Source organism: Melopsittacus undulatus, chromosome 4 (genome assembly GCF_012275295.1).
Source record: "Melopsittacus undulatus isolate bMelUnd1 chromosome 4, bMelUnd1.mat.Z, whole genome shotgun sequence".
Taxonomy (NCBI): domain Eukaryota; kingdom Metazoa; phylum Chordata; class Aves; order Psittaciformes; family Psittaculidae; genus Melopsittacus; species Melopsittacus undulatus.
In genome coordinates this window covers 39,957,899-39,985,315 of record NC_047530.1, presented here as the reverse complement: position 1 = coordinate 39,985,315, position 27,417 = coordinate 39,957,899, and the positions used below count along the sequence as shown (strand labels likewise).

The following is a 27,417-nucleotide window of genomic DNA, read 5'->3' as shown; positions in this document are numbered from 1 at the left end:
CTCTTTGAATTTTAATGATTGCTGGCTATTCAAGGATTCATTGTTTTGACTTCCTGTCCTTACCTTTGTTTCTTACATGTCTGTAGGGAACACCTGTCTAATACTGTATCTGGCCTTAGTTCTCACTGGCTTACCATATTCACTCAAGCCTATCTTAAGGCGTTAAGTTGAAATGCTAGCTACTCATCCATGAAAATAAATGTAGGATATTTACAGAGATAGGCAGATAGACAGCAGAGGGATGGCTGAATGGATTGAGTCATTTTTTGAAGAGAATAAATATTTTTTATGAATTATATTGAGATGATTGTTGTAAAGTTTGCTTAATATAAAGCCTGCACTTAGAAAAACATTAAGCAACAGCATCTATGGGGAATTTCTATTTCTAAATTTTTGAAGCAAATGCAGTATGCCAACAGTTGTCAGGATTTGGCATCAGCCACTGAATTTAGGTCATGGCACTGGCTTAAATTGGATTTCAGTTTTCATTTTCATCCACTCTGTATAAATACAGAATGTCTCTTTAGAAATATACCTAGGAACATCATGAGTTTTCAAGCATATATTATTCTAATACAAGATTTTAACAACTACACAGTATTTATGCATAATACATTTTGTTCCTTATCTACAGCCTTTTGGACTTTGATTCAGAATATCAGGAGCTCTGGGATTGGCTGATTGACATGGAATCCATCGTGATGGACAGCCACGACCTGATGATGTCAGAGGAGCAGCAGCAGCATCTTTACAAGGTTAGTGCTACCGTTACTGCCTTTACCTAGCTATAGAAGATCTGATTAGCTTGACAAGTCTTTCTCTCACAGGATATCGCTGCGTTCATTGTATGTATCATGGTGTCTATTAGAATTCCCTTCCCTGTCCCCAACCTCATTTCCATCCCCTTTGCGCTGACAGGCTGTACCGACATCATAATTGCAAGAAAGTTCCCTTTATCACATTCTATTTGGTGTAATTCTATAGAAGGACAAAGATTTGTCTTCAAAATGAATAGAAATAAATGAAACTGCATTAATAAATAGACTGAAACAAAATGAAGGAAAAAATTGAAATGGTAGCATTTAAAAAAATGTGTTTTGATTGGAGCTTTCAGCTGGATTTTTATCCACCTTTCAGACCTCATCTGGAAAGAAAGAAATCTGCCTTGATTTTGGTTTGCTAGTGCCAGAATACAGGACTCTTCCAATTTAATTTTTATTAGTTACACATAACGCAGACATTGTCATGTTAAGTCATCACACTTATGATTTCAGAAAAATGATTTTGAAGTTGCATATTGATTATAAGGTCTTCATCTAACATATATGTATGTCTTTCTGCATACACACACATGGTTTCTCTTGTCATAGCAGTCTTAGCTCAGAAGCTTTATCGCTTCTTTTAGATAGACAGTACTTTTAAGAAGTTCACAAAAATGTGTGATTTGATCCTAAAATTGTTTCAGAGTTCACTGTGTGTCTGAGGAGCTGTAGTCTATGGGTCTGAGGGGTGGTGGGGAAAAGAAAGGAAGGGCTTTTGATGGAAATATCAGGCTGCAGTAAATCTTCCTCATTTAGGCAATTTTTATTGGAGTAATTCTGACAGTTGTCATCCTTGAATTGCTTTGAGCATATGGCATATTTCAAAGAGCAGATTGTGAATCATAAAAAATAAAATTAATAACTAACCACAGAACCAGCAACAGTATAATGACAAGAAACAACTACCCTCTAGCTTTTTTTTATTTGTTATCAAATAAATAGTACATTCAAGGTCAAATAGAAGTTGTTTTCTTTCTTCTATGATTGCATGAGTTGATAATTTCTTAAATATAATTTATTTTTTCTTTCTTTGGCATCCTAATTTCTTGATAGTCTTCTTTCATTTTAGTCGTCCTAATTTTAGGCCTTTTATTTAAAATACGTAGTGAGAAAGGGTTCTCACATGAATTAAAATATGTCTCTAAATTGAAAATACAGTTCAGATTCAAAGTGGTCTAGACTGCAAGTAAGTTTAATTCAGTGATGTCCATTCTTGCTTTCTCAATAATTTCTTATTCTTTTCTAATGTCCTTTTCCTAACATTCTAAATACTTAATCAGACTTAATCACACATTAATTGGCTAGGCTCAGAAATAAACAATGCCAGAATGGGTAAAAAGTTTCATGCAAATCTAAAATAGTGTTTTGGTAGTGCCTGTCCATATAAGACCAGATGGAACTGTGCCTAATCTAACTAGTATTTAGTCTTATACTAAAAAATCAATAAACAGAAATTTTAAGGAAACAATCCATCCCTCAATATGAAAAGGAACAAAGTTTAAGCAGTCATCATAAGTGTTTTAGGTACTATTTAGGCTACTTCCCTTTCTGCTATCCAAATGTAACCATTAAGAATAATTACAGATGGTCAGGCTGGGTTAATACTGCACAGTGAGAAGAATAAAAAAGGGAAATAATTTAACAATTGGTTTGCAGTACAGTATGATGGCAAAATAAAGAATATTGTATTTTCAAAATGGGAGGTAATAGTCTCTTAATATTAAGAAATTCTTTATTATAATAGGTACGACACTTCCAAAAGCAGAAAGTTTGTGTCAGGGAGAGTAGTTGAGTCTGTAGTCCGTGCAGCACAGACAAACCAGGACTACTTCCAAGCACAGGCATCTTACTCCTGCAGCTTCCGCAGAGTGGTCATCTGGTAATTAATAGAGCCCCTAAATCAAAAGTACCTATCTGGTCACTGCAAAACCACTTGAAAAAGGGTAGAAACAGGCTGCAGGCCCTCCCACAGTGAATATTCTCTCCATATACCTTTCTAGTGAAAGCAGCAAGCAAATTGTTAAGGTTTGGAGGAAAGACTTAACTAGGAATGTGGAGTTTGGTTAAGAGATGACTGAGGAGTGTCCATAAAGCAGGAGTATTTGCAGGTAATGTAAAAAGCTTGAGTGCATAGCATTAAAATCTATTAGCCTTCAAAATGAAACAAAGCAACAACAAGACAACAAAAAAACACCAGGACCGAAAAACACCCCCCCCCAAAAAAAAAAAAAGAAAAAACTAAAACCCACAGACCCCCCAAAACCAAAAAATAATTTAAAAAACCAACAACAGCTCCCAAAGAAGTGTTGTTGAAAGCCCCATGATTTCAGACATTCAAAAGGGGACAAAAGAAAACATTAGCAAATGTAATCAGAGGAACAGTTGTGTACTAGCAAGCAGAGATCAGATAAATCACTAAGGTCTTTATCATCCTCAGTTTCAGAAATTTGTGTAAGGATGTATCGTGCCCTCCAAACCAGTATTTGTAGTCTTATAAAACTAGCCTAGTAAACCTCTCTTCTAATCAACAATGACACCTTCTTTTATTTTGGAGGCTCTTACACAGAGCCATGGATGGTCTAGTGCTCACAGCAAAGGGGCAGGAGCACTGCTTACGCTTCACAGTAAACACTGCCATTCTGGTCTGTAGGGAGAGAAATCTGTAAAGAGAAATTCAGGCAGCTATTCTCAGAATTCCTCAATGACATGGAGTGTTATGAAAACACAGGTCCTGCTTTAGTTAGTCTTTATTAGTTACTGCTTCAAATGTGAACCTGCTAATTGCACCCTCTGCATTTTGGTGAATTCTCCTAAACCCATAGATCCCTCTTCTCAGTTATTGAGCTGACAAGTAATTGCACCTCTGAGCCAGCTCAGCAAGGCGCCTCTGCCAAGGAACCTGCTGTGGTATCACTATTACCAGCAGTAATCATTGTCCCTAAGGAGTCTATGTACGGGAAGGAGCAATGATAAAACAGGTAAATCGGAAAGGAAAAGCATACATTAAAGCAGCATAACATAACATATAAATGCTAAAATCGCATATGGGAAAATAAAATATATTTTCATGGTTAGACTATTTTCTCAGTACTCTATTTTCAGATTTAATATAGATTTAAGTCAACTCTCAGCTTAATTTTGTTTTGCAATATTCCAGGAGCTTCATAGTTTTATTAGGATACTTATTACCTCTCTTTAACTAAGTTTTATTTTGCCCTTAATAAAATGGGAGGAGCACAGCCATATTTTTTTAATATCTGAATATGTATATATGACTTTCTGTAGATACCGTAGATTTCAATGCAAAGATTTACAAAAAAGAGAATACTGTTCTTTCTTTATATGCTACCCCGCAGCCCTAAATGATTTCAGCTTTACAGTCTTAAACTAGCTAATGATTTAGAAAATCAAGTAGTATTTGATAAAATGGCAGTCACAGAATGAATTGCTGATGGTTTATTTGTCCTCTGGTGCTTTATCTAAGTAAGAAAAAAACAAAATAGAAAGAGCATTTCTAAGGTTTTGGACTCTGGCTTTTTTTGTACTGCTGTAATATTTCAGTTTAATGCCAAATGTATCATGTTTATTTCATTTTAATCTACTGCATGTGAGTCTGATCTCATAAGCTCTAAGTACACAGAACTTGCATTGACTTCAGTTGTATTCATACGCTGTTACTGGAGGATCAAACCCAAAGAATTTAAACTCTGCTAATTAGCCCTTTAGTGGGAACCTGAGTAATTCTGTACTCTTGAATGTTCAAAAATGAAGCAAATCAGTATTTACTAGAACTGTGGAGATTAGAACTGAGTAAACTAGGCAGAAAAGTTAATGATAATTCTTTCAATTTTCCTCAGAAGATTAATTGCAGAACTTAATTGTGTTAGATTAAAACCCCATTTAAATAAGCACAGTATGATTGTTAAAATTGTATGTTCAGAATAAAATTAACTAAACATTTTAAAATATCAAATAAAATAAATGATATTTTTCTGTCTGATTACATGTATAGTGAGTTTAATACGAACTGCATAAGCTGTCAAGTCTTTCTCTGGTAAGTCTTGAGCAACAAAGGTCATGATAGATGGAAAAAGACCCTCATATAGTAGTGCAGAGATTTTGAAAACAAACCAATTGACACAGCTTTAAAACAGGTTAACTGCTGAACTATTTCATCAAAGGGAAGCGGCTCACTGTGTTAAATAACATGAAAAAGGACAGCAAAAGCTAAGGATACCTTTCAAAAAAAAGTTGAGGGTAAAAGAAAAAAGTCTCCTAGCAGTTTTTGTTTCCCTACTGGAAGCTATCCCTTCTCGGAAGGTGCAGTTAATTTTCTCCTCTGGGTGTGCTGCTGCTCCATTGTGCCTTTCTCCTGGCTCAGTGTGCTGTGGCCCTGAGTGGATCAAACAAACCGTGGTGAAAGTTTCCCTCATTTGCATCACTTCTAGACAGCCCTGTCGTACTCTTTGCTGACAGGAAATCACTGTCTTTGTCACCTTTCTTCAGTGATCTCCTTTTGGCAGAGATTGGCCATGTGACCAGGATTAATCACAACAGTTCTGGCTCAGAACTCAATGACATGTTTTCCTCAGCACTTCAATAATGGTGTGGAGGAGTCAGTAGGAAATGACTGCATTAATTTCAGAGTGAAAAGATAATTAACACTTAAGGACTTAGTGCTATAACCTATGGAGCTATTATTCAAATTAAAACTAATTTATTGAAAACTTGTGGGAAAAAAAAAAGGAGGGCCCCCCCCCCCCCCCCCAAACCAACCAAAATTGTCCTTTAGTGCAACTTAAAATAATCTCATAAGAGTCACAGAGTTTAAAAAGAAGCCCAAACTATATTTAATGTGGTATTATAAATACGTAAAAGCTTACACATTTGAAACTGGAGGCTAAAGTATGTAAAGTGCTTACTTAGATGATATGAATAGGATACTGGCAAACAAAAGCAGCAGTGTGCTCCTAGAATGCTGTGCTTCAAGGAGTTTCCTTGGCAACAGAAATGCAGTTCCAAAAGTAGACAGAACTTTCCTCAGAAAACATACTATTAATAACAACCTTCCGGAACAACTTGGAACAATTTGACTACTTGGCAATAAAATGCCAAGTGTTCTGCAAATTAATCTAACACATAACAGTTATATGTTTCTCTTGCCCATAATTCTCCTGAACTGGGGGACTGAGTTCTCTGCCGTTAGAGGATACAAATGTGCAAAGTGGTTCCAAATGCTGTGCAAACAGAGAGAGGGCTCAAATAGCAGCAGCCTATAAGGATCAATTAATGTCCTTCGTATCATTTTAACTTGTAAAACAGATTAGTTTAATTGGATTACTTCGTTCCATTTAAAACGAGTTCTGCGTACCTACTGAAGCCACATTGTTGTTCAGTTTTTATTTCAAGCAGATTTTCCATATAAAGAAAACTTATTAAAAGATTAACAGCCTGTAGAGTGATATATTTGGACAATATGTTTAGGGGATTGGTTATAAACTAGAAAACGTGAAGAATTTTGCTCCTACACTGCATATTCCACATGACACAGGATAGCTTCTGTCTGTCTGGTAATCTGTCAATGTCTGCATGGAGCTGCTAGAACAGTCACTGGTAGAAAATGGTGATTGTCACTTTGGAGGAAGCTCTCAGCAGGCTGCAGGATTGAGCCCCTTGTAGGTAGTAACTACAAAGATGCTATGCATGCAGTATTTTTAGATATGTCATCATTTCTGTATGAGTCAAGAGAATAAACTAATTTCAGATTCGCCTTGCTAATAGGAATCATTAGAATTCCACTAAAGGCCATAAGTTTACCAGACAGGAAAGGTAGGCTGTGCTACTACCTTGACTTTTCCTGAATTCTCAGATCTAAAGGTTAAAAGTAATCAATATCTCATTGTGCAGCCTGATAATAAGTAATAACCATGATGTTAAAATCTAAATGACTGCAGATAGCACTTACATGTGTTGACCCATTTGGAAAGGCTTTTTAAATGCAACCAGAATAGTCATAGTTTGCTAATAAACTTTTAGTCTACCTTGCAAAAATCAACACATTTTTGAAATATTACTTTAATGCTATTAGCAAATTATGTCCCAGATTATGTCCCAAAATCAAAGCTTTTATTTTATCTGGCATGTGTAACACTTTAAAAAAAATAAAATTATTCTGATAAATAGTATCAGTGGTGATATTAATTGCCAAGAGTAGATTACAGCACTCTACATACATGGATTGATACATGGCTTAATGGAAATTATGCCTCTGACATTGTGGTATGTTTTTAACTGTCATAGATAGTAAAATAATTGAGCTGAGTTTTGCACAAAACTCTGACATCGGTTACTGTTCTTCACAAAGTTCAGTAATTTCCATGTACTAGGCTGCTTGGTTTTTTTCCCCAACAGATTAAACATAGAATCATAAAATCATAAAATCAGCTACATTGGAAGAGACCTTTAAGATCATCAAGTCCAATTATTACCCCAGGACTGCCAGGACCACCACTAAACCATGTCCCTGAGGGCCTTATCTACATGGTTTTTGAATACTTCCAGGGACAGAGATTCCACCACTTCCCTGGGCAGCCTGTTCCAATGCCTGATCACCCTCTCTGTGAAGAAATTTTTCCTGATGTCAAATCTAAACCTCCCCTGGTGCAACTTAAGGCCGTTATCTCATGTCCTATCACTTGTTACTTGGGAGAAAAGACTGACCCCCACCTCTCTGCATCCTCCTTTCAGGTAGTTGTATAGCACGATAAGGTCACCCCTGACTCTTCTCCAGACTAAACAACCCTGGTTCCCTCAGCCATTCCTCGTAAGACTTGTGCTCCAGACCCTTCACCAGTTTTGTTGTCCTTCTCTAGCATCTCAATGTCTGTCCTGTGAGGTGCAGAACTGAACACAGCATTCAATGTGTGGCTTCACCAGTGCCAAGGAAAAGGGGATGATCACTGTCCTGGCCCTGCTGGCTGTGCTGTTTCTGATACAGGCCAGGATGCTGTTGGCCTCCTTGGCTGCCTGAGCACAGGCTGGCTCATGTTCAGTGGCGTCAATCAGCACCCCCAGGTCCTTTTTCACTAAGCAGCTTTCCAGCCACTCTTCCCCAAGCCTGTAGCGTTGCATGTGGTTGTTGTGGCTCCAATGCAGGACCCAGCACTTTGACTTGTAGAACCTCATACCATTGGTCACAGCCTGTCCAGATACATCTGCAGAGCCTTCCTATCCTTCAGCAGATCAATACTCCCACCCAACTTGGTTTCATCTGCAAATTTACTGAGAATGGACTCAATCCCCTCATGCAGATCATCAATGGAGATATTAACACTGGCCCTAACACCGAGACCTGAGGGACACCACTAGTGACTGGCTGCCTGTCCTGGGTTCAGCTTTAACGGTTATTTTTCTCCTTCCTAGTAGCTGGTGTAGTGCTCTGTTTCAACTTCTGTCTGAGAACAATGCTGATAACACATCACTGTTTCAGTTGTTCAGCAGTGCTTACTCTGATCAAGAACTTTTCAGTCTCTCATGCTCTGCCAGTGAGGAGGGGCACAAAAAGCTAGGAGGGAGCAGAGACAGGACACCTGACCCAAACTAGCCAAAGGGGTATTCCATACCACAGCATGATTCTATGATTCTATGATTCTATGTCATGCCCAGTATATAAACTGGGGGAGTCACCCCGAAGGGCACATCACTGCTCAGCTCAGGTTGGGTATTGATAGGTGGGTGGTGAGCAATTGTATTATGCATCACCTGTGTTTATTGGGGTCTTTTTTCCTTCCCTTTTTAGTTTTATATTCTCTCTCCTTGTTATTTCCCTTATCATTATTATTACTGGTGGTAGCAGTTGTAGGTTTGTGTTATACCTTAGTTATTGGACTGTTTTTATCTCAACCCATAGAGTTTACATTCTTTTGATTCTCTTCCCCATCCCACCAGGAGCAGGACGGAAGAAGGGGGGAAGTAAGCTAGTGGCTGCATGATTCTGAATTACCAGCTGGGCTTAAACCACAACATCGCCAGCTAAATGTGATATCATTAAGATACCATCAAGAATCTCAATGACTTTCCACGCTAGCAAAACCCATTGTTTTGATTGAGAGGTCTCAGAAATGCCTAATACCCCAAGCAGTAAAAATCTGACTGCTATCAGAACATCAACTAAATAAGTTCAGGACCTGACACAACAAAGCTTCCTAGTCTGTTATTGCAGGAAGTGATGAAATTGGTTAACTTTTTCTACTGAGAGTACTTTCACTTCAGTTGCACTAGAGAACAGAGTGAAAACTCCTTTGTGACACATCCTATAACAACTAGCTCATTTTTTCAGTGGTCCATATGTTTAATTTTCTTCCTACTTCTGGCAAATTTTTCATTTAAAAAAGCAGAAGATAAAATAATTTCTAGTGAAAATTTTACTTCAAGCACTGAAATGTTAAGTTTTGATGTCTGTGCATAACTACAACCAGAAGACACTGATTACCCATGTCTACAGAATTACAAAGTCAGTCTAGAGAATGGATAAAAAAAAAAGAATATTTTTACATCTTCTTGGTTAATTCCATAATATATTTCAAATGTAAACATGCATTTTTAAAGGCAGCGTCTGTTCTATGGAGAAGACTCCCTGTATTTCTGCAAGAAGTGACTTCATGCATTTCACAAAAATGGGTTTCTCCCATTTCTTCCCAGCATGACATTGAAGAGAACTTCACATTTTAGCAAAGCAGTATTTACTGAGCTTGTAGCAAAAGCTAGCACAGCTTTTTGGAGATTAAAGCAGTGTGTCTAGAATGAAAGAAGCATTCTGCTTCAAACAAAAGTAGATGTGTACCACATAGCTGTCATCACCATTCCTTACTACAGCTGCAAAATGTGGACAATTTACAGTTATCACGTCAGGCATCTTAGTCAACTCCACATGCTCTGTCTTTGTGCCCTTGCTGGTATAAAATGGTAGGATAAGGTCCCAAGCAGTGAGACTTTAAAGAATTATCAAATATTCAGCACTGAAGCACTAATAGTCTGACATGCTCAGCTGTGGTTGTTTGAGTGCATATGTCCATCAGGAAATTACCCAAAGCCGTTTTCTGTTCATCAAGCATTTTTAGCTTTTAAAAAATGGATACAACACCTTAATTCACCCCAAAGGATGAGGAAAATTACAATCATCATTGTTTTCTATATGCTAGGACTGCTTAGTGTCCAACCAAGGTAGAAGGAGCACTAGTTTAGTTTCAGATATACCAAATTATTCACATTCTGTGAAGTACAAGTAAGAATAACCAAAGCATAGCAGCACTTAATCACTGGACTAAAAGTCCCTAAGTAAAGGTGTTACACTTGTGCTGCTATATATGCAGTCGAATGCCAGGGACATCAATACCAGTGCTGCAATGTTCTTCAGTACTTTGAATGGAGTAAAGAGGCCATATGATGCTCAAGAACTTGGGCATATTCTGGTTTACATTGTTCTTAGCATAGCCTTTCAAATTTATCCTTTGGTCTAAAGGAGTTGAATTTATCTGTATTTTCTTGTTTCCTGGCACCCTGGGTCACGTGCAGACCACATGTAAGCAATGCAGAGGCTTGCAGCTGCCCAGTGTGAGGCTAGTATTTAATGTATTATGGCAGATTTTATTAAAGTTCAAATGAATCAGCTGACTAAAAGCTTCTCATGAAGTGATTTGTGAATTTGCACTCAAAATTCATTCATAAAGTCTCATATACAGTAATATCAAATAAGAGATATCAGCCCTCCATAAAAAATGAAGAAGTTCAAAGAAGCCAGGACTAGTTTGCTTTTATCACACTGCATCTCAGAATCGTTAGTCTAATATTTCACAGCCTTTGTTCCGGGTTGTGAGACCATATGCTACCTTTAAGATCTTATACAATAACTATAACATGTAAATGGTTCCATCAGGTCAGAGAATAGTGTATCCTGTGCAGTTCTGCAGATATTTCAGTTCCATGAGGTTGTCCAGTAATTCTGAACCCACATCATAGAGTCATAGAATACCAGGTTGGAAGGGACCTTAAGGTTTATCTGGTCCAACTTTTCTTTGCAGGCATGACCTAGACTAGATACAGTCTAGACATAAACCTAACAGAAGCCATAACATCCCACCTCAAGGAATCCCATAGATTTAGCACAGTACTGTGACAAACCACCCTCTGTGCAGTGTCTGTGCATGTGCTGCTCTAAAGCTCTCTGCCACTGGTCTTACCAAATAATATACTGATATAAGATAAAATTAGGAGTGTTAATAACACATCGAGAACATAATTTTGAAGTTGTGTCTGGACATGTTCTTCTTGGTTTTTAGCAGCTTGGTGGATTAGGCTGGTTTAGAGGGATGCAGACAAAAAAATTTGCTAGCAAAAATATGCTTGGCAATAGCAACCCTATTCCTAAAGTTAGTTGCCAATTTCTAATTCACTTTACAATTTCTTCAGCTCATACTCCATGAGAAAATGTATTTTTTTATGAAGATGTAGAGATTATATGCTTTATACATGATATTTTACTTCATAAACAAAACACAGGAAATGCTGTTTTGCTTCCCAGTTATTCAGTATACCTCATAAATAGTCTATACTATAATGTGGGGTTTTTTTCAATAAACAAAAACCAAATGACCACAGAAAACCTTTTTTAGGAGGTTTTCTTTATGAAACCCAAATTCACTAAATCTCAGACTTGCGCTGACAATGCATTCAATGCATACCCATTTAAATAATAAAAAATAAGTGGCACTGACCTATACCAGTTTATAATTTCCTGAATCTGTATTTGCATGCGTATTTTATTTGTACTATTATTTTTAGAAATATATACTATATTTTTTATATTGAAAATACATAACATATCAATATAAAATATTTTTAAAAGATATTTGTAAACTCTTCACTAATTAAGGTTAGGTGGTGTTTCTACATTGTGCATATATTTTTTAATACATTGTACCAAAAAATAGCTTCACAATTTGTTGAACTTCTCCTTCTAACAAGGTAAAATAAGTGATCACTATAATTGGATTCATAGCTGTTGCAGTTGTGGTGTATCAGGTCCAATGGGATCCTAGGGTAGGCTCTTGTCAACTCCTGTGGCCAGTGAGAAATGCCTGTGGTTGTTCTTAACTTCTTGTGGGTGCTGATATTTTAGCATTGCTTGGAAACATGGTTGCTGTAGAATTTCAGTGATCATGAACTGTAAATGTTGAAGTAGGCTCTATGGAGAGATGCTTTTGAGGGAAGACAGCAGTTGTACCTTTCACGTCCTGTTATTCAGAATGACGGGTGCTATTACAGATGTGTAGGACATATTCCATTTATGGCACTGAGCAGATCAGCAGCACAGTGTCACATACTGCAGGAAAGGTGATGGAGAAGATGTAGTTTCCCCAGTAATGTACTGGGAGAAGGGGTCATCTGTGAAGGCTGATTTAGGCTACTTGAGGAGGTTCCTCTGACAGGTGATTCAGAGCAGGAGCTTAAGTTAAGCACTCTGAAATAGTTTCAGAAGAAACCTTTTCTCTCTTATTTTTCTCACCACTGATTGTATAAAGAGGTTATGAAGATCAGCCTCACTCAGCGTTACCTCTCACTGACTTTCAGTTATCATAAAAAGAGGGGTTTTTAGTACCATTGTGCCATGTCTATGCAATATTCCAGTTTGAAACCCTGCTGTGGTACATCCAGATTTTGACAGAAATCACACTGGAGTTTGATCATCTCTGCTTTACCCATTGATTTTTCTTAGAAATGGGAGATGATAGATACATGCCATTTTTCAGGTGTTAACTTTCTGAAGGGGAACTTTAGCCTTTTTGAATGATGTATTGAGACATATATATGGGGGTTTGCTGTCCTTTATCAAGGAGAACTATGTGCCTGCTATGTAGGTAGAAGAAGAATAATTCCCAAGATATCTTAGTTTGTTCTATGTGGAGAGATCAGATAAACACCATCTGAGGTGAGACATAGTTAATCATGTGATCCCACTTTGCTCTCTCAAAAAGTTCATCTCTATTGGGTTTTTTTCTAGTAAGCATATGTAATTTATAGTCAGAGTTCATTTTTCTCCAGCCAGTCGGTAGTCAAATGCCTCATAGTGCCAGTATGGAAGATGTTTGCTTCTTTTCCCCAGGTCCCAGGAAAAAAAAAAAAAAAAGGAAAAAAAGCAGAACTTTCTTTTCGAAAATATTTTGTTTCTTTATTGCTTCAGTTTGGGTCAAAGGAAAATTCTACTCTTAGAACTTCTGCCTGATTTAATCTTCAATTATGGGTTTTAGGCGTCTCTTTTTTGTTATCTCTCCACTAGAACACGTAAGGTGTTTATGCCAGAGGCTGAAACATGTAATAGTCTAAATAAATAAATAAATAAAAAGAGAACAAAGAAGGTAATGAAAATCACCTCTCTTTTCCACCTTTGCTTCTATGCTGAGCTAGGGACCTTTCTGTCCATTCCTCTTCCTGTCAGTTATGGTTAAATGCTATAGCAATGGTGCTGTATGAGCCTTATAATGCCTTTGTACAGTTAGTTTCCTTGCTAAGTAGAGAGAAGAATTTCTAAGGTGCCTACTAAAGATTAGAACGGGTATGAGGATACATATTTGATTCAGTTTTAATAAACATACAGGATAATTTTCTGGTAAATAAGGCCAAACAATATTTTATCAACTCATGAGTACACACGGTAGATTGGTAGCTAACTCACAGTGCCCAGAGGATTAGGCACAAGGAAATAGTGTTCATTGCCAATGAAGACTATTGGTCTGGGCTCCCTCACCCTGCTGAAGTTCAAGAATTGATCAAGGGAGTGATTAAAGAGCTAATTTAAGATTGAAAATATTAAATTCTTCCACCTTATTTCTCCAAATGAGATCTGAGACAACAGTCACATTAGAAATGAAGGAAATATCTGTGATTACCAGGTAAAACCACTGAAAATCACAGGACATAGGTAGCAGTGACTATGAGCACCAGAGTTTTGTCTGGAATTTCAGACAAAAAAAAAAAAAGGGCTTTTCTTTGAGGCAATGGAAACAATGATTTAGTCTCTAAAAAGAATTGATCAGAATGATTTAAATAGCTCTAAGTAAATTTAAAGCTATAAAAAGGTTTTCTTAACCAATACCAGAGACAGAAAAGAGGATATGGTATGGTGCCAGGAACTAAAGCACCCATGTGTAACTGGAGACATAAAACATTTCTTAATTGTATCTCTTCCCCAGGATCACTTGTAAAATACACAGTTCCTATTCACAGGGAAGACATTAGAGTAAAGCCAATCTAATATATGCCCCCGAAGAGTGGCCAAGCTATCCAGAGAAGTGCCAAAATAGAAACAGCAGAACACACACATAGATGTAAGTCAAAAGAACCCATGAAGCAGGGCAGATGCAGACTGGCTGAAAATGTAGGCTTTTTAGTGTAACATATGTAGTGTAACAGGCAACAGGAAAAGTAGAAGGAAAAATGTTCTTGAAAAAAAGAGCCAGGCAGACAGATTGAATATTGCAGTTACCTTTAAAATTAAAATATAGTGTCTGAAACCAATGAGAATTTAAGATTTTAATGAAGAAGTAGATATGTGTAATATGACTTAAACAGATCTGAAGATGCTCAGCGTTCTGGCAATGCAGAAGGCTGTAGGCATTCAATTGCTATATTTGCAACTATGCTATTAGATCAATGACTAATTTGATACCAGCTGGATTGTGGAGCCAGCTGCAGTGCAACACTGATAAGGAGCAAAATTAGACTGGAGAGATGCAACCAAGCACTGCAGATGTGCAATGCAATCATTATGAGACCAGTGGATAAACACAGTCAGTCATCGAGGAACCCCTGAAATAAGAGATGTCATCACTTAAGGTTTACTATTGTTTTGCAGGAATTCTACACACCATGGTCGCTGGTCTGTACAAGCTCTGGTTTCAACTGGAAAGCAATATTCAGAGCAGTATCTGAAAGGAAGGTCACTGTTACTGCTCCCTAGCATTCTAGCTGAATATAACATATTTGAAAAAGAGATTCTAAGAGCAGTTAATGGTTAAATTGAAGTTAGCACAAAACCCCACAAATCACCCTAAAGACAGAATTCTGTTAGTCTTCAGTAAAACTACTGAAAAAGGCAGTGTGGCAAAGCAGGGACCATGCACCCCAGAAAGCAATGTGGAGTGGATAAATTATCTACTATTGGCCAGAAAATCTGATCACAAAGCTGTTGAACAAAATTCTGAGAGCCTGGGACATGTCACAATTTCTTTTTTCAGGGCATCAGTGTTCACTGTGATGTCAAAACGATGTTTTGGCATATTGATCTGAATGAACAGCACAGCCTCTGTTTTGCTACATATTTTGCCAACTCTCTGTAGGCTTTTATGCTCATCACTCTCAGCTTCTAGAGCTATTCCAGTATAATATGGACAGGCACTCTTAGTTTAGTGAGTAGCTGATGGTAATCTAAACATAGGAAACAAAAATATCAAAGATGCAAACTATAACTAACTCTTACATAAAAACCTGGACAGGAGTATTAATCTAAATTCAGAAAACTTGAAAGCATTTCAGTCACCTGTGGGTGGCATCTGTTAATTTTTGAAGGACTTTGCTGCTGGCCACCAGAAAACAGAAGCCACTCAGGAAACAGGCAGAACCCTTGATAGGACAGGCCAGTCTTTCGCAGACATGAACAATAGTTTTTACTTTTTTTTTTGCACATTTGTCAAAAGCCCATGGATTTTTGCAATGGTTAATATAGAGTGACTAAACCAAACCAACCAACCAACCAAACTAAAGTTAGAGGACCAAAAGCAAATAAAATGTTGGGAGTGGGAGAAAGGAAGCAAGATACTAGTCCTAAAATAGTATTTCAAAGGACTGAGCTTTAGGAGAAACTCCTGGTGATATAGAGCTCCTGTAGCAGTTCCTCTGTCACTTTCCCCACACTGTGCTAGAAGCAGTGAGTGAGTGTAGGGCTAAGTTAAGAGTTAAAATAGCATTCCTTCAACCAAAAAGACCTGGTTTCTGAAATCAGTGAACCTAGGGGTTTCTGTCTTGCCCAGAAGCAACAGCACAACTTGCTCCCTTCATATGCACAATGCACTTGTGTTCCAGGAGAGGTAATGTACCATGAGTTACCTGATGGGCAATATCTCACCTTTAAGACACCATGTGCTGCCTCTAGCTGTAAGTAGACCCACAGCCCACCTTTTTTTTGTTTAAATCTTACTTCAAATGCTGGATGTATCCCTGCAAATTAATGAACAGTACTGAGTCCTCCAAAAAAGCAGATTAACATAGTGAGGAACTTAGTATAGATGCAAATCAAAGAGAATATAGTTATATAAAGACACATATCTTCATTTGGTTCAGTTGTACGTAAGATACATATCTATATACATGTATTTTGTCTAACAGCACAAATGCTAAATAAGTAAGCTTTGCTATTCCTGGCACATTCCAAAGTTACTCAGAGTATTAAAATGTTAAGCAATATAATGTGTATTTTATGGAAAGTATTTCTGTTTGGCTCACATTAATTAAAATTCAACTATTCCTGTTATAAACCAGATTAAGAGAGGCAGAATATTGCTCGCCAACTGCAGCAGGCAACAGCAAGCAGAAATGTTTATTATGGGAGATAGGTTGAATGTATGTGAGGAGCTTTTTCTATCTCCTTTCAAAGCCACATGTCTCACAAGTTATTTCCTGATTGAATAACAGGGTATTCTCTCTCTGTGAACTAACCATTTCTGCAGACAGTGCTCTTCATTGCCATGGCAAACCAGCAGGTAGGAAATTCTGACCTTGGTGCTGATGCATGCTTAAATGATAGCTAAAATTTTATGGTTTGCCCCTGCGTGTTTAAACAGTGAGGAAATATATTTCCCGCACTTCACCCAACTGAATTCATGACAGAAAATGAATCTTCTACTAATTTTCCTGTTTCCTTCCCTTCAATCCAGTCACTGCACTACTATAATAACTTGTACATCATTTGGAAGCTGTTACACTTATGAGTGCCTGTATGTGTTTCAATCATCTCTTTACTGTCTGGGTAACCTCCAAACCAGGAGACCTAAAGTGATGGCAGATCCGGTGGGATAGGCAGTAGGTTCCATTGATATCAGCATAGACCCTCTGGATCATGCATATGATTTGCTTGTGAATTTGATGCAGAGGTCTTACGAGAAAAGGCTTTTATATTGATATTTATGATTTTATAGGGCTAAAAATAGTACTGAACACCCACCATTTCCAGTTACATGCTTACTTCTTTCCTCTCTGGTGCTTTCTAAATTCTACCCTCCTGAAGTATATGGTGCCTTTTCCAAGCTGCATCTTTGAATTCTCTTTGTAGCTATATTCTATGATTCTGTATCTTTTAGCTTGCTGACTTAATCTGGCAGGGACAGAATTTCCTACCTGAGCACTACAGATTTTAACACCAGTAGATTCTTATTGATTAAATCTCAAAACCAGGCATCTCCCATGTTCTGATCCCTAGTTGTCAGGTCATCCAATAACTGAGAATCTTTCTTGAAGTTTTGACCTTAACTCATCTATTTGGGCATCTCAGCTACTTGTCAGTAGTCGGCAGTGACCTTACATTTTACATCCACTTCTTTTGTGAGTCTGAATGTACAGCGTTAACAATGGATTGCACTGATGCCTGTTGTCATTGCTTTGTATGGCAGTGAGATGTTTGGACCCAGATCTGTGGGCATAGTACTCTTTGTTCCTACATCCTTTTAAGTAGTGATGCTGGCCAACATACTTTTGTGTAGCCTGTGTTCAAGCTTCCCAGGAAAGCTCCTGGAAAACAATTATGTTGTGTTTTGGTTGGTTTTTTTTTTTTAATCCAGATCCTCTTCTGGTCTTTCCTAGGGAGCAGAGGGGCATGTTGTAATACACTGACGTGTTATGGGATTTTATTTTATAAGGTGGCATGCAAAAGCCTATGAATTTAGCTACTGACCATTTTTAACATGAGAAGATATTAGTCAACCTTGGTATGCTGCCTCAAGCAGCAGCCAGTCCCAGAAAACCTAAGATAAAGTGAAGAAAATAATCTCTTCTATATATTTAAATTAGATCCAATGGTCTTTCGTTGATGTGGTTTATTCATTTCTTTAATGTTTATATTTTTTTTTGAATGGTCATCTCATTTTTTGTTAGATTAAAATGGATAATTAGCGGATTTGACCACCAGGTGGCCTACTACACTGTGTTGTTAGCATACGCCCTACCTCCTTAAGAAGGGTGTACAGTCATATTTATTAAAACTTCCGTTGTTAGATGGCGTTATTCTGAGTGCAAGTGTGGTATTTGCAGTCTTAACTTTTTCTTTTTTGTTGTACTAATCAAATGTAAGTGTATGCATACCAGTGGGACTTTTTCAGGCTGATGAAAGGTTGCAAAATTAAAAACATAATGTCCTTAAAGATTTTTGCATGGTTAAGATATTCAAACCTTTTTCTTAAGTGCTTAATGGCTTTACCAAAGGGCAGTTAATTTCTGTTTCTGCCATTTCATCCACATTTTATTAAAGAGGAAAAGAATAAAATCAATGCAATGGCAATTCTTCAAGCATCAGTACCAAATGCCAATCACCAATGAGCTTGAAAAATTACCTTTAATAGGGTTAATGTAGTGCTAGTATAGTTGCTTAATGTACAAAAGCTCTATGCTTGTTATAAAATATGTATTCATTAATTTCTTTAAACTTCAGTTCTATGGCAACATATTATACCTCTAGCATAATAGCTAACTAAATGACCTAAAAGTTGACTAAGATGAAAATTGTAACCTAGTACTGTTAGGAACATGGAGTGTTCAACAAGGTATACTTTTTTATTTTTAGAATTGTCACTAATTAGAAAATTATTATTAAGATAGGAAGTACAGCCACTTAAACTAAGAAGTGAAACCACTTTATTTATGTCAATGAAGTGCAGGTACCATTCACAAAAGTTCTGCCACCAGAAAAATCAGTCACCTTTGCTGATATTCTCAATAGAATATATTCTTAGAAGAATTTGAAAGAACAAATAAGCAATGGGCTCTTTTTCTTTACCCCTCATCCTTTCCTCATTTTTTTTTCTTGCTCTAAGCATATGTCTTAATGGGCACAGATCTTTCCAATTTGTATTTGAACAGCCAGATAGCTAACATGACATGCATGCTTACCAGGATAGGCTTTCCACAAAGCAGGACCAGAATGTCTTGAGAGAATGCCAGAAAGTTCATGTCTTCTCTAGTGTTTGTTGTAGCTGAAGTCAAATCAAAATATCCTGAATTTGCTTCATATTACTTCACTACTGGTTTTGTGTCCTGATATTTCCTGCTGCTGCAGTCTTTTGAAGCATTGCTTTCCTTCTCGGATATATGCCTATCTTTTCCAGTTTTCAAGATATGCCTTTTCCATCCTCTTTAAGTAGAATTCAGACATTAAAACAACACTAACTTGCCAATCTCTAAATCCACTGACATTGCAGGTGTTAGATATATATTTAATTATCAATGCTATAGTCACCAGTTTATCAGTTTGCTTAGGGCACAGAGATTAGCATTTCCATGAAGAAACACAAGCCACCATGAACTTGTGTTTTTTTTTCCTGAAATCAGTTTAACTGCACTATCTTTACAGAACTATTATTTTTTTTAATTGCTGGTTCTATTAATACAGTGGTGTTATACTGTGTGCTGATTTCAGAGAAGCTCATTACAAAATGCTAAGCAGAAAGGGGCAGATTCCCTGGTCTGTTGAGATCACTTCACATTCAACTTTACAATTTCCAGAGTGAATCTAGAGCAGTTGATAGCGTGCACTAGAAAGTACTCTCCTTGTGGGTGAACATCTAATTTTTCTCCTGTTTCCCATCCTCGTTTAAAGCATGAATAGATGCAGGAAAAAAAAAATCCTTAAGTGACCCAGAGAACCTAACAAATCAGCCCCAAAATGTACAGGCAGTATTGTCCATAAACACAAATTAAATCCAAACCAATTTTTCATTTGTATCAGGGCCAAGTTATTAAGAATTTGTTTTCTGACACCCCTGGGAAGAATCAAGAATGCCCAGTGTGTGTGCATTTGAGTTCGCCAGCCTCTGCAAAAATTGTTCAACTTCTCTATGTTTTGATGCTATAAACTGTAATCCCAGAAACACTGGACAATTAACCCAAGATCAGTGCAAGTTATCTGGTTTCATGTTTGATTCTTGTAGTAATGTCATACTTTCACAGACATTCAAGCTATTGGCAAAGGTCTAAGAAGATAAAACAGCTAAAACAGTTAAAATTAAACAAATTCAAACTAGAAAAAAAGTCAAGCTATTTCTAACAGTGAAGGAATCATAGAATCATAGAATGGATAGGGTTGGAAAGGACCTTAAGGTCCACCCCCCCTGCCATGGCTATGAGGTCCCCATGCAGCCTTCTCTTCTTCAGGCTGAACACCCCCAGCTTTCTCAGCCTGTCTTTATATGGGAGGTGCTCCAGTCTCCTGATCATCCTTGTGGTCCTCCTCTGGACTTGCTCCAACAGCTCTGTGTCCTTCTTATGTTCAGGACACCAGAACTGCACACACACACACACATTTATTTATCATCTTACCAAGGAATGCTGTGAATTTTCCATCATTTTCATCTTTGAATTAGGTCTGGATGCAATACCAAAAGATCTTCTCCAAGCCAGACATTTGGGAGCTTAATATATGAAGAGAAAGTAAGAGTAGGGCACATTTTATACAAATGGTAAGGTTAGATTATGACAATTTCTTGAACTTCAAATCTGTGAATCAGCCCAAGTTTTGTCAGAGAATATTTTGGCAGAATTCCATTAGGGATGAGAAGCTTTCAGCTTTTACCATGCCAGCAAATAACAGTTAACTTCTAGCAGTAGCACAAATCCTTGAAAACAGACACCTGAAATCAGGGAAATAGAAAGAAACATAGAAAAGTTTCTGTCAAGAAAAACTAAAGTTTCTTTTGTTTCTGTCTTGCTAGTTGTTCAGTAGACAAAATGAGTTTGGTGTCACTGTGTTCATGTATTCTTTTAAGGAAACTATTAGTGTTAGTTCCTACATGTTTGTAGAAATAAATATTTATTGAGTTTAGAGCTGAGGTATTTTATAAAATGAATAAAACGTTTCATAAGTGCATTATTTTCAATCTATTGTGAAGCAAACAACATTTAGTTCTGAGCTCAGACAATATATTCTGTTCGACAGGATGCTGAAGCAAATCTCAAAAGACTTGCAATCCCACATCAGAGATCATCCCTGAGACTGGGCACAACATCCATGTCTATTTCAGTTTCCCATTTTAAATTGAGAATAGTATTTCCTCAGCTCGCATGAGTGTTGGAAGTCTGCAACTATTTGAAGCATAAGAATGACAAACTTGAGCCTTCCTGTAAAAGGCTGCATTAGGCAAACCCTTGCTGGTTGCCATTTGGAAAGAGGCTTAGTATCTCTTCTAGTCACAGCAGCTGTTGGAGATATAGACTGGCTTTCAGCAGGTCCTAGATTATCTAGTTTTCAACATTTCTGGACAGAACTGAAATTCACAGTAACATCTCACTCCACTACATTGCAGTGTAACAGAGTATATATCTCTGTTCCTGGTGGTTCATGGTCACGCTGCTTCGCATACTCCTCATAAGTTACAAGGATCTTACAGAATAAGCCCAATGCCACATGCAGGTGGTCTTTTCCTTTTTTCTTTTCCCATTATATGTGTGATGGTTCCCCCTCATTTTTATTGTTGTTTTGTCTGTCTTAAATTATTTAAAAAATGAAAATGTTATTACATTCAGAAATTCCATTTTTAGAAATAAACCCAGAGTTTGATTTTCTAAGACTCCAAAGGTGAAAAAAACCCAAAACATATGATTTATCATGTATGTTAGTTTGTAGAAGCAATGGCCACACTGATATAGTCCTTTAAATATCATTCAGCAAACATCGTGGTGTTGTTAAGTGTCCTACAATTGAAATACAACTTGAAGAACATCTTCCACCTTCAAGGTAGTCCGGCTCTTGCCAGAGGAAGCTGCTTGGGCATAGCATTGTCCTGTTTCGATCACCAGTGAGGAAAAGAAAAAACATCTGTGTTAAATACACATAGGTCAGTCTGAGTGCTCTCAGTCTCACATATTCTGAAGAAGGCTAGTTGTTAATTCTTGCTGTTTAGTTATCTTTAAATGCTTAGTTTGTTTCAGAGACTATTGAGCTTCCTATCAAGGCAAAAAATGATCACTGCTGCTGTACATTTGCCATCGAAGCTGTTAATACCATAAAAAAGGAAATATTTTCTTCCATGTTAAAATAATTCAATGACATTTGTGAGGTGCACAACTTCTTGCCAACTCTTCTAATTTAAAACATTATCTGTTTGAGGAAAACATATGTTAGAAATTTTTAATTCAGTGATAGGAAAGGCACTAATGAAATATGCATGTATGAATTTTGTATTGCATAAGTTTCCTCTTTCTTGAAATGTGATTAAAAGCCTAACATCTGGATTATGTTTAAAAAGCTTGAATTTCCAGTTTTCAGAGAGATTCAATCTATTTTGACACTGTACACTTAGCCTTAACATTTTCAGCATGCTGTTAACATTACTTCCTATTGTAAAAAAATAAGTTCAGGTTTAAACAAAGTTGGACTTCTAATGCTAAAAACGTTTTCTGAAATAGCTGTTTCTGGAGCATTCATGCAGCCTTAGTTTAGGAACTGTCAGCAGTTCCCTTATAAATTTGCTCTTGAAAGTGGTTTGTAGTTGATCATTAAAATAACTTATCTATTTGAGCATATGTTTTCTTTTATTAAAATAATACTATGTTTTTCCTAGAATAATATTAAAAATTAAATACCGAGTTCTTAAGAATTTATAAAATTCAGTATAAAAGGAGACTTGCCTATTGTTAACACAGATAATGGCACTGGGGTACCAGCTTTCTCCTTTCGTTTTAATAACATCAATGTGTACTGGAAAAGTGAATACCTATTATCTGCTGTGGCTCTTTAAGGGTTCAGGATATGACTGTCGAGAGATGACAATAAATAGTTAACTGTTTAACCTTTTTTTTTTAACAAGTTTTAACAATAGTTTTGATGCGGTAAGTTGTAATGGTATAGCTGTAAGAGGAACTACAGTGATCGCCAGTGTTTTAGATAGTCAGTGGAGATATTTTAGAACTCCTAGTGGACCTGCTGTGTGTGCCAACTTTGACATAACTCAAGGGAAATTATAAGGAACAAATCAAATAGCACATTATAAAAACTATTAGCTTTCACTTAATACAGTACAGGATGTGCATTTAAAATAAAAATGACATTTTTTATTATAACTTTGGGTCAATTTGAGAAATCTGCTGTCAACACCCTTTCTAATCAGTACCTAGATGGGCCCTCAAACAGGTATAAGTTCTGTCATGAAGAAAAAAAAGTTCAAATACTTTAAAGATCACATTGTTAGCCTAGATACTACATTCAAGAAGAGCTCAGATCCACATGTGCTGAGGTTAGAGACTGAAAAAGCTAGACACAGTCTGTGTGGTCTTGACTTAAGGTCACTCACCAGCCTGCAAAGATTGCAGGGCTATCACCACAGGCCAGTGATGATTTTCTTTTTCTCACAGTTGAAAACGTCTAGTAATTCGGATTACTAAAGCCACTGTGCTTTAAATGGCGGATGTCCTGTTCTTTGTGGATTTTCCTGTCCTGTGGTGGAGATGTAGAGTTCTGCCCCTGTTGGTCTGAGGAGCTTAGATTTCCATATGTCTTTCTGCAGGGGCAAGTCTCTTCTCCCATGAAACAGTATGGCAAATAGGTAAGAAGATCCAAAGATATTCTAACCTTAAACATATCCCAGTAGGTTTTGCTAGAAGAGAGGGTAATTTATTTGTCGATTTTCAGTCAAACTTCACTTATGGAAGGCTACTACTGACCATCATTAGCATTCTGGCTGAGTAACAATGGAGTAAGGACTTCAGAAGAACCAGTCTGTGAAAGATAGATGTGCAAGAACATCCACTTCAAAATAGAATGATGCCTATAACACACAGCCTGACAATAGTCAGTGCATTTGGAATTAAATCTTTGTGTGGAGGAGTTTCAATTTTATGTTTCATGCATACTGCAAAAGTAGGCACAGCTTAGCAGAAGGGAGTATAACAGATTGTAAATTACTTTCTTTGATTATCTTCTTCAAAAAAATCTCCATAATCTTACACTGTTGTATTTTATTTTGTAAAAATTTGAATGTAAAAATGTAGCTATATGGGATTTCAGAATATCCAGCAAAGGATGGAGCTGCAACTCCACTTTTTTTGTTTCCAGGCCAGTTTCCTTGCCATCAGATACATTTTTCTGCTCAGTAATGGGCTAACAGCAGTCTATACCAGTATTTTTGGAATCTCCCTTACTCTGTAATTTTTCCTCAATAAATATACTTGAGCACTAACCCAAAGGTATAGTGATTATTAATTCTGAAAGAGCACCATTTTAAAGTTATTTAATATCAGTTATTCTCCAGGCAACTAAATAAATGTAAATTAAGCTAAATCCACATTTAATATGGTAAGCATGTCCATTGATTACATTTATATTGGTCTATACTAAAAGTCACACACCACACACACTGGCGGAGCAGGGGTATGAAAAATACCTCAGAGCTCTAACAGCATCGTAGCAAGCAGTGTAAGATGAATCTCAGCAATTCCTTCATATATCAGCCATAGATCCCAGTAAAACACATAGTTTATAAGATCAATAGATTGTTATGATGTGAAATACACCAACTCTGTGGCCTTACCTGAAATGTGCTATCCTGCATGGTGGGACTGTGTTCCCCCATCATCTGCCAGGATTTGTCTTTGTAGATGGGTGGCAGTTTCTAGATCTATGGAATCATATGCACCTCATACTGGATAACCCTTGCTATAGGAATTCAAACTGATGTATTTTGGTTATATGTTCTTAGCAATTTCATTGTATTTAAAATCTGGTTAACAGTGTTGTAAATAACTGGTATTGCTACAAAATTACATTCTGAAGGCAATGGGATTGAATTTCAACACAAGTTGACACTCAATTAAAATTTCCATATATCTAGTGAATTAGCCAGTTCTTGGCTGCTATATTAAGGTGGATGTCTTCCTGCTTAACCGAGCACTGAGCAAGACAGGGAAAATACGTAATAAAGCCAAATCAAGACTTAATATATCCACTCAATTTTTTATTGTTTGCATCAAGTAGTAAGTTTGCAGCAGAACAAACTCAGGGATGTGGATTAAAAAAAATAATCATTATTTTTTTTTAAATTCCTCTATTTTTAGAGTAACAAAGTTTAACCAAAAAAGAAAAAAAAAAAAAAAAAACAAAAAATAAAGCCCCCCCCCCCCCCCAAAAAAAAAAAAAGAGAAAAGAAAAGAGAGAGACAGAAGCCCTTAAAACTTTGCACTGAATTACTGCCATCAGCCAGTAGATCCATAGGGCTTGTTCGGCTAAAAGCCACAACAGACTTTGTAATGCAATGATGTAATCTTGGCTTTGTGTCATTTATATTCAACCTAAAAAAACAATTTTCCTGAATAGACAGGCTGACAACAATATTGTTCAGTGTTGGTTTTTATTTGGATTGTTTCCAAATGGTTCATATGCCTCCACAGCAACACCCTATGCCCGCCTAAGTTTTTACTCCAAATTCCAAAGTTTCCCCTTTTTCCTTGCATTTTATTTTGCTTTTAAAGTCCCAGTTATGTTTGTGAAACTAACCAGCTCGGCCACAAAATTAGGATGTATCTTGCAGAGTGCATTCATTTTACTTTTTGCATATTTTTCCCGAGGTCATGTCAAGGTTAGTTTGAATTCCATCCTACATTAAGACTTCTTTCACAGCTATTTAGCTCTGCAGCCTACTCCCCGCTGGGGTCTGCCCCTTGGGCACGTCAAAGCTTCAGACCTGACAAATCACACACAGATGAAGCTGTACAGTTTTTTAAACAGTTTCATCAGTAACGTGGGGTTTTTTTTTTTCTTCCTTTACACTATACTTTTTTTTTTTTCTTTCCACTGGAGTTTATTCTCTGAATTGCAATATCCTGAAGACTGATTTCCATATGGAAAATTCCCTTGCTCAGGCGAGTTGTAAAATAGAAATGGCGTTGTACAGTACGTGCCACTCACAGCCTCCCTGAAATTGAAAGTACTGCAGATCCTCTTAATTAGTAACAAGTTATAGCTCCTTGTCTAATAACTGTAATCGTATTGTTAACATCTATTTGCACAGAAAAGCCTAAAACTATGAAAGCTGATAAATATTCAAAATTTATCGTCCATATTGTGAACCCGTTAGTTATCCAGGATTGCTGTTAGTTGTTCAGAGGAATAAACTGTCATCCTTTGGATTACTCAGATGAGTAAATGTTCATCGGTGTCAAAAAATGATGCTGTGCTTCAGCAGCAATCCTTATGGGATTTGGACAATTTTAAGGTGCATATGTGTATATATTTAATTAGCTTCACAACTATGTGCAGGGCTTTCACCACCTACATTCATGTGCAGATACACCCCACCCCCCCACCCCCCTATGTATATATGGCTGCACAAAACCCCGTTGGGAGCGTATAATGCAGCTTGCAGGTGAAAATACATTTTCTAAAATTCTTAGCTGTAGACTGCTATCGTTATTTTAGCATTTGGTGAAACTAATGGTGCAACACTATTTCCCCTTTAATTGACGAAGTTAAAATGCTTGGCTGCTAATGAGTGTATTAGCAAACAATATACCCTTAACAAGCTTAAGCAGCTCAGGATTTTAAAAAGCAGCTTACTGTCCTCCTCATTTTTATAAGACAAAATGTACTGCCTTCTACAAATTGCTTGATCGACTGATGAAGTACTATAATTATAGTTGTATTGCAGTTTTGACAAAGCCACAATAACAGATTGTAGTTTAGTCCGCACTCTAGGCACACAACTCTTTGCATTACAAAACCCAGTTTTACTGGTCTAATTCTTACTGAGAACAAAAGGCACCTGGAGATGTTAACTATATACTAAAAGAAAACTTGGAATCTAGGAAATAATATTGAAGCATGACTTTTCTTCTCGCAGTTAGTTCATTGGGAATGGTATCTAATGAAGAGTTGTCTAAAGGCTTGCTTGTTTGGAACTAATTAAAGACAGATATCCTAAATAGAAAAAGGATCATGGGAATTACATTAGGTGTCTGGAGACTTGTTATTCTTTTGGTACTCTGAGCAGCTTGTGGAAGTTGTTAGGAATTCAAGAAATAAGGCAAGCTAATAAAAAGTTCTATTTTTCTGGTTATTGGCCAACTATTGTATTTTTGTTTGCAATAAGATTTGTGCCAACAGGCTAGGGGCTTGAATAAAACATTTAAACATTTGTGCATTAACACATTATGGTGAAAAGAGAGTCTTGTGCTTTCACTCAGTGAATTTCAGCCTTCAATTAATGTGAAAGCACTACAATGCCTATGCAACTTCTCTTGCCTAGTGGTGCACCATTTATCATTGCAGTTTTACATTGACCTTGACACCCAC

The 27,417-nt window shown here is 37.0% G+C and overlaps 1 protein-coding gene across 1 annotated transcript in view; it reads left to right on the top strand.

The window, feature by feature from the left end:
- The window catches only part of AKAP6 (A-kinase anchoring protein 6), a 227,488-nt gene that overhangs the window by 141,988 nt on the left and 58,083 nt on the right, over positions 1-27,417 (top strand). Inside the window, exon 8 of the mRNA XM_031049124.2 lies at positions 635-755. Within this exon, the coding sequence (XP_030904984.1) occupies positions 635-755 (121 nt within the window). The remainder of the gene's footprint in view (positions 1-634; positions 756-27,417) is intronic.